The sequence below is a fragment of the Chionomys nivalis genome, chromosome 13 (assembly GCF_950005125.1).
Source record: "Chionomys nivalis chromosome 13, mChiNiv1.1, whole genome shotgun sequence".
Lineage (NCBI taxonomy): Eukaryota > Metazoa > Chordata > Mammalia > Rodentia > Cricetidae > Chionomys > Chionomys nivalis.
The window spans coordinates 17,319,575-17,327,633 of NC_080098.1; the positions used below are offsets into that span (position 1 = coordinate 17,319,575).

Sequence of the window (8,059 nt, forward strand, 5' to 3'; positions counted from 1 at the left end):
CCATGCCTCTCCTCTCCAAGATGGACACAGGTTAAGATCTTTCCTAGTAAGCTACCACCTCATGGTGCTACACAGATTATTAGAAATGGGTTAATCGAGATGTGAGAGCTAGCCAGTAAGAGGCTAGAGCTAATGGGCCAAACAGTGTTTAAAAGAATACAGTTTCCATGTAATTATTTCAGGGCATAAGCTAGCCAGGCGGCTGGGAGCTGGGGCAGCAGGAATGCAGCCCACCGCTCCTCACTACACTCTTGGTTTAAGACAGCTGGATGAAAATTGCTGCGTATTTCCTTTATTAATAACATAACTTGGTGACAAAGTTATCCAAATAGATATCAGAAGATACTAGTGCTCCTATATAGGTTTTGATTCTGGGAGACTCTATCACTGTATTTTCAGTGCCTTGGGTTCTTTAAGTCTGTAGTGACCATCCCATTGTGAGAATATAATCAACATCAATCAATATAGTTGATCTAAGTCACAACATCAATAAAAAGCCTTGAAAATTCTTCAGAAGCATGGCAAGGAATGAGTTGTCACTTCTGGCTTTGATACTTACAAATGTCAATGAAAATGTTAAAATCACGTGACATTTTGTACAGTGTTGAAACATCATCTGAGAGTCCAGTACTTCTTGTTATTTTCAAGCGGCAATCAGGTAGATACGAAATTCTCACTGGTTTCCCAGGCAATTGCAACAGCTGTCAGATGTGTGTGTGTGTGTGTGTACACATCTGCTTTTATAGATTGCATTTTGAGATTTTTTTTCTTCTTTATTCCAGGTGCAACCTCCCCCCAGTCACAGGGAATGCTAGTAAAGATGTTGGAAACAAAACAAATCTTGTGACTGTCAACCCCAGCATCATAACGCTGAGGTGAGTGCCTGCAAGCTGCTCGTAGCTCCTCAGAACGTGGTCTGATCACGTCACACATTTCTCCCGCTGCTGCTGAGGTTGACATGCCCCACAGCTGAGCCAGCTTCTTGGGAAAACACAAAAGAAGCCATCTGCAAAGCTGAACTCTCATCCAGGCTGGGCTTTGTCAGAAGAATGACTCAGTTGTACTTCTAGTGTCGTGAGCTACATGTTTCTAATCAAAGGGGAATTTATCTCTTCCACTTAAAAAATAGGGAGTACAGTTTCTTCCATTTTTTTCAGAGTCTTCATGCTATCTACAGTTTTTCCTTGATTGTGTGTGTGTGTGTATGTATTTGTGGGGATTTTTTTGACAAAACTGTTTACGATTTAGAAAGGAAGTTCTAGCACAGCCTGACAAGCCCCATTGGCTTTCACTTTCAGTAGTTTGTTATACAGAATACTTTCCATGGCTTCTGTAATGTAACTGTTGCAGAATGTTGATTCCTTCATAAAAATTCCACATATACTTAGTTGCATTTTTTTCCTGTCAGAAAGAGACTCTTAGCACACACCTTTAATGCCTGCACTGCAGAAGCAGGCAGATCTCTGTGAGTTCCAGGACAGCCAGGGCTACAGAGAGAAACGCTGTGTCAAAAAAAAAAAAAAAAAAAAAAAAAACAAACACAGAAGCAAAGAGAGAGACTGCTAATCATTAGTAATAGATGAGATTCCTCAAATTGTTCTAGAGTCTCGGAGTGAGAAGAAAACACTGTATCTGCCTTCCAAAACCTAATCGCGGAAACATTTTACTTGGAAGAGTTCTTTCTCGGGTATCAGGTGACACAGAAGAGGGTGACAGCCTAAATCAGCAAGGAAATTGTAACAACATATAGAAGGCATAGGCTCTCTGAACAAAACTATTTGGTGATTAAATGTGTAAAATAGATGAAAAATTGACTTTTAAATATATATAGGCTATAATGTTTGGTTAGAAGTAAGTTTAAAGGTATTGAAAAGCAAGTGCAACAGTAGACAATGGGTTGTAATATAAAATAATAGAAGAAATGTCTTTCTGCTAATAAGTCTCTGTAGATCAAGAAATAGGAATGAAAACCAGGTATTGATATTGACATATTACTTGATCAATGTTTCTAAGTCAGTGGTTTGACTTTTTAATATAATGGATATAAATAGTTGCATTTTTGATCAGATATGTATTTGACATCATATAACTAAAATTATTACTTTGATTATTATTGTTGTTATTGTTGATGATGATGATTATTGTTATTTTTTTTAATTTGACAGATACAAGAGCTTGAAGGGGAAGAAAACAAGGTTTCTGGAAGACATTTCCAACTATGGGGACACGTTCCTTCTCCTGCCTGCCTTTTCCTACAGGTTCAACACAGGCATCTCCTTTAAAGTCTACCAAACCCTCCATGATTCCAAAGTTAAGCAAAAAGTTCTCTTCTTCCATCCCAGTTACCTGAGGCGCCTTGCTCTTTTCTGGAGAACTAGAGGGGTGACAGCATACCGCTTGTCCACGGGCTTGATGATCGCAAGTGTTGCCGTGGAACTGTGTAAAAATGTGACGCTCTACGGATTCTGGCCTTTCTCAAAAAATGTAGAAAAAGCACCTATCAGTCACCACTACTATGACAACAAGTTACCTAAGCGTGGTTTCCATCAAATGCCCAAAGAATTTAACCAGATGCTGCAGCTCCACATGAGAGGGATCCTCAAACTACAGTTAGGCAAATGTGACGTGGCTTAAAGTTTCTTAATATGAGAATAATTTCAAGAGGAGGTGATAGGTGAGTCATGATGTCAGCAAACACTAAAGGAGGGAGGCGCAGAGAGTGGAGGATTGCGAAAGAGTTCCCCAAGATGGCTAGACCAAAACTCCCCACTAATTTCGCAGCCTCCACCAGCCACTTAGTCCAACCTCCAAATTTCTCTGAAATCGAGCTCGTGATATCAGACTCAAACAAGAAAATTCTTGGGAGAATGTTTTAAAGCCTCTTGGCATAGGATTTGATTTGAGGCAAGGCCTCACTGAATGTTTCCTAGTTCCTATTTGTAATAGCCATTTCCAGTTCTACTGGAGTGGTAATGAAACTGAGCCAAAGATCCCTTTTGAAGAGAATGGCTGAATCACAAGGATTCATCAATTTCTTACTCACAGCCCTTCCTTTATTAATAATATCTTCCCATTATCTCCTCTTTCCTAAAGAGTACCTACAAAAATATATCATTAAATAAGAAAGTGGTGATTATTCGGGAAGAAAATTCTTTTTTACTTGGCCATGTTCCTGGTTTTGACTCAGTTCACTTATGACATAGCCTCAATGAGCTGATGGTTGGATTTTGGGGCCTTTCCTTGCCTCTTTTGTCTACATTTTCTTTACTTTTATCATTTTATACTAAATTACTTCTTCAAGGTTCTGCTTTTCTCCTCCCCTCCCCGACTGAAAAAAGTCCACTCAATGATATAAGTAGTTGAATACTCACTGCTTCTCACCTTTTATCTTGGCTGTGGAGTTAACTCATCCAATTTTAAAAAATATTGAACATCTATTTGATGTCAGGCTTTGGGACCAGGCTCTGTGGGAGGGTATGAAGACACTGCCATTGGCAGAAAAACAAGTGCACACCATTGATTAATAAGACATCACAATCCTCATCAGACAGTTACAAACACAGTGCTGGAAGGATCCTAGACAGGAACAGTTAGATCTCTTCTAGTAGAATCAACTTCAATGAAACTAGTTCAGAGAAGAGGTGGTTCCCGAATTAGGACTAGAAAGCAATCGATCTTGGCAAATTCAGAGGATTCTAGGTAGAAGGAAGGTAACAGGAAGAGAAAGCCAGTCCCTTGATTCTGATCATCAAAACAGGGGTGCCAGAAGGTAGAACGGGAAGCTACCCTAAAGCTTCATGTTGGGGGAGAGGACGGTGTGTGGAGGTGATGACTTGTGCACACTGGTGAGGTGGGAGTAATTCGGATCCAGGCACTTCAGGAAGAAGACTTACCATGGAAACCCCTCATGTATTTCTCCAGGGAGAGATGAAGGTTTTCATGAGAAATTATACTCAGAAGCGTCAATGCATAGTGAAATTTGAGTGGACGTTAAATATGAGCACTTCACATTCAACCCTTTGCTGATGTCCCAGTGATGCCCTTACTGTAAATCATAAAACATTTATTACGTTATTTGACGATAAATATTCATGTGCATGGATATTCCCAAGAAATCTAAGACAGAAGTATAGAAGATGAGGTCCACATTCCAAGATAACCATAAATTTTATTTTTAATTCTTACCTGAGCCATCTTACTGCATATCAAACAGTTTTTACTGTGTTGTGAACTCTTCATTCTGATGTAACCTTGTATTTGACATTTGTGATGTTATTTCTTTTGTTCTTTTATAGCAAATTAAACTTATTAGCTTTTAAATTTATGAACATATATAAATATTTTCAAAAGATCAAAGGCTTTTAAGTTACACAAAATCAAACTTATTTATCATCATTCTTCTTCTGGTGAATAGAGACTCTTTTATGCTGCTGCTAATGGTTTTAATTAGCTTTAAGTATCTCCTAGCAACATTGGTCATGTTTCAAACATGCTATTAGCAAAGAAATATTTTTTAAAGTGGATCAGAAAACTACCATTTTTATAATTAATAAAAATATTTCTCAAAATATTTTGTGTCTGGTAGAAACAAAGTCTTTTTGATAGTACTGGGAATACAGGATCGATGAACAAAAGTAGGCTGTATTGACTTAAGTTATTAAATAAACAGTGTAGAGATATTGCAAAATGTTCTAGCAAAAAAATTATATCTGGCTAGGAAGTTTTCAACTTACTTAGTGTTTTCCCATATAAGATGCTATTTTAACTCAGGAGATTTTAAACATTAAAAAAAAAAAAAAGCCTTTTTAGTGTCACATACATGGATTTCAGAAAATCTCAAGATAACCTGAGGCTAATGATCATCAATTCAGTAGAAAAAAATCCTTGAAATTTCTGTATAGAAAAGCACAGAGTTGTCCACATGGAGGTTGCTGATTCGTTTCTTGCTTCGCGCTTGTGTTGCCAAACCTGATTGTGTTTGGAGATTTCCTGCATAGTCTGACGAGTCCCTGAGATTTCCTGAGTGCTGTGGTCAGGTCTCATGCCGCCTAGTCCACAGAGCTACAAGATGGGGTTCGGGGCTGTCTTTGGTGCTTTGCTCGTAGTATGGAACTTGCAACAATTAACTGCCATGGGACAAGAAGAACTGTGATTAAACGATTGCTGTTCCCAAAGCTGATGTGCTGTCTGCAGAAACTCACGCACTGTGTTGTGCACCCGATGCATTATAGGCTACATGCATGTCTTCAACACATTCTGCTTTAAACCTACCTCCCGCATCAGTCTGTAGTTGTGATTTTGCTGTGGTTTGAGGCTTTTGGCTGTTACTCAAACTCTTTTTAGAAGAGTCCACATCTAACAAGAGTGGGTGGCTCATTTACATCTGGATATTTCCTACCTGGGTGAGCATGACTTTCCTTTTGTTCCCTTATGATTTGCCAATAATGCACTTCCGTTCCCAAAGCCAACATGACTAAAAACATTCTAAAATATGCTAGCATATGAATTGTGGTAATTCAGGAATATCAAGTATGTAATTTGTAAAAACAAAACTTAGGGTTTTTTTTTTTGTTACTTAATGGTGGTTAATACTGTCTCAAGCTTCTGCCAAGATCAACACACACAAAAACTCCTGTAGACTTAATAGATTAACCACATCAAGTCTGACAACACTGTCAAGGAGTCTGTGTGGTGAGCATTGCTCAACTGCCGGTAGGTGGATTGAATTTGATATTCTGCTACTAAATTCCAGTCCATCTATAGGCATTAAAGACAGATAGTCTGAATACTAATGCTAGGTAATGGCAGACTTTCAGTTAAGATTTTTAGGATACTTCATGCTTCCAGGTTCTAAGAGATATACTAGCTTGCTTGATTTTATATTCTGTTTATTGTTTGTCCTCATTGGATAATGTAACAGAACAATAAAATTCAAAATAATTTCTTACCACATCCAAAGGGATAAAAGAAATACACATTCAAGTTTATGGTTGGCAGTGTTGCATGTGAGAAGATACTGTGGACAAAGGAATAGTTGGTTGTTGTTTTTTTAACTTTCAAAGAAAGAAAAAGACAGAGCACGAGTTCCATGAAAGAAGATTTCATGCTACATGTGAATTTAAACCTAGCAAATGTTTGGACTTTGAACAGATAATCAAGGGCATTTTGTCCCAGCAAACTTTCTTTGCATAGAATACTGAACTGGGCCGTAAATCAGACCCACTTTTGCTTAGACTTTTTTCCTTGCTTACAAAAAAAATCTTCTAGTTAAATGCTATATCTTGTCAAGTATTTTGAATCATTCCAGGAAATTAAGGAGACTTTGGGAAAATTTAAAAATTAGCGTGTAACAGGTATACTATGATCTTAAAACTATTATAGAAGTATAGTTTTATGTAACAAATATATTATTTACATAATATTATATAAAATATTATTTTACTATTGAAAATTGAAGACATTTAAGAATCTGTTATATCTGAGAGACATAGAAAGATTCCTTCTCTATTTGTAACCCAAAAATCCAGATTAATAACATTTCCTATTTATGTGTGGTTCTGAAGGCTGGATAAAAACACCTTTTGACTTTTACTACTCTGCGTCATTACTCTTTTAGGATCATTCTTCTTTTTATAAAAATATTCAAATGGTGAATGATAAAGACATTCTGCTTATATAATGGGGACAGTCAAACTGTTTTTTAAGAATAACTTATTTTATTTGCATTGGTGTTTTGCCTGAGTATATGTCTGTGTGAATCCCCTGTGTCAGATCCCCTGAAACTGGAGGTAGAGACAACTGTAGGCTGTCATGTGGATGCTGGGAATCAAGCCAGGGTTCACTGGAACGGTAGTCAATGCTCTAAACTGATGAACCATCTCTCCAGTCACAACAGACAGCCAAATTCTTTAAAAGAGAGTTTTGGAATACAGATCATTACATGGGAAGAAATGTATACCTACACAGCACCGTGGGAGAGGAGAAGCCAAGCTCCAGATAGATTAGAGGATAACAAAGTAACAGCATAAAGCTAAAAGAAAAAATACATAGTTAAAGATTGCACTTCTGCACGTAACGAAAGGTAATATTTTAAGTAACTAAGCTAACAAATGACAGATGTGACTATATTAAAATGAAATATTTCTACTCACTAAATGACATCACAACACTCATAGCCTCATGACAGACATTTCAGGGGAATGCCATCACAAGTAAAATTTTAAAGTGAACAAATACTAATGTGGATGTGGTTTGCAAAGGAAAACCTGAGTAGCTAATAAGAACAAGAAGTAGTCAAACTGACTAAGAAGCTAAAAAGTGAAAATTGGAATTATGGTTATATCCATTGTTTTGGCCAAAGTTAGTGATGTCATTAATTCCTAGTTTTGGTGGATGCATAAATTAATTCAACATTTTGGAAAGCAGTTGGAGGTGCTGAGTAAAATTCATCCCACAGCTGTGCTATGACCCAACTAGCTCACTTGAGGATTTATGTGCCGGAGAACTTCCAGGAAAAAAAATACTAAGACAGATAAACAAAAGAACTTTCCATGTTGGGAAATCAATGAGTTAAGTTTTGTGGGTACATGATGTGGAAAATAATACAGCTGTCAGAAGCAACTGGCTATACAGAGAATGGAGAGAATAATAAGGATAGGTCTTAAGATTTTATCATAAAGGAGAAACGATCTATGTCAACGCCATTCTGTTACTTTAAAGAATATACTTTAATGCATATATCTCAAGGTCATATGTCAAATACATGAAGCGTGTCCACTTAGGAGAGAGTAATGGGAATGGGCTTATGGATAAAACAAGTCATCACACAGCCATGGACACATAGATTCTTATTCTCACATAAAGTATTTTACTAACTTTAAAATAGAATCTGAGACACAAAACTGTAAGTAATTTACATAAGGTTGCACCATAGGAGCAAAGGTAGCATCAAACTCTCATGTCTGACTATAAAGCCATTTCCCCCACCCAGCATGCAAGTACAGAGGGAAAGGGGAAAAAAGGCCATAGCTACAACTGACATATAACTGATTGAGCATAT

The 8,059-nt window shown here is 37.3% G+C and overlaps 1 protein-coding gene across 1 annotated transcript in view; it reads left to right on the forward strand.

Moving 5' to 3' along the window:
- Positions 1-4,520, forward strand: part of St8sia6 (ST8 alpha-N-acetyl-neuraminide alpha-2,8-sialyltransferase 6) — a 134,792-nt gene extending 130,272 nt beyond the window's left edge. Inside the window, exons 7-8 of the mRNA XM_057787672.1 lie at positions 783-875; positions 2,166-4,520. Coding sequence (XP_057643655.1) covers positions 783-875; positions 2,166-2,634 — 562 coding nt within the window. The 3' untranslated portion in view covers positions 2,635-4,520. The remainder of the gene's footprint in view (positions 1-782; positions 876-2,165) is intronic.
- Positions 4,521-8,059: the final 3,539 nt, after the last annotated feature.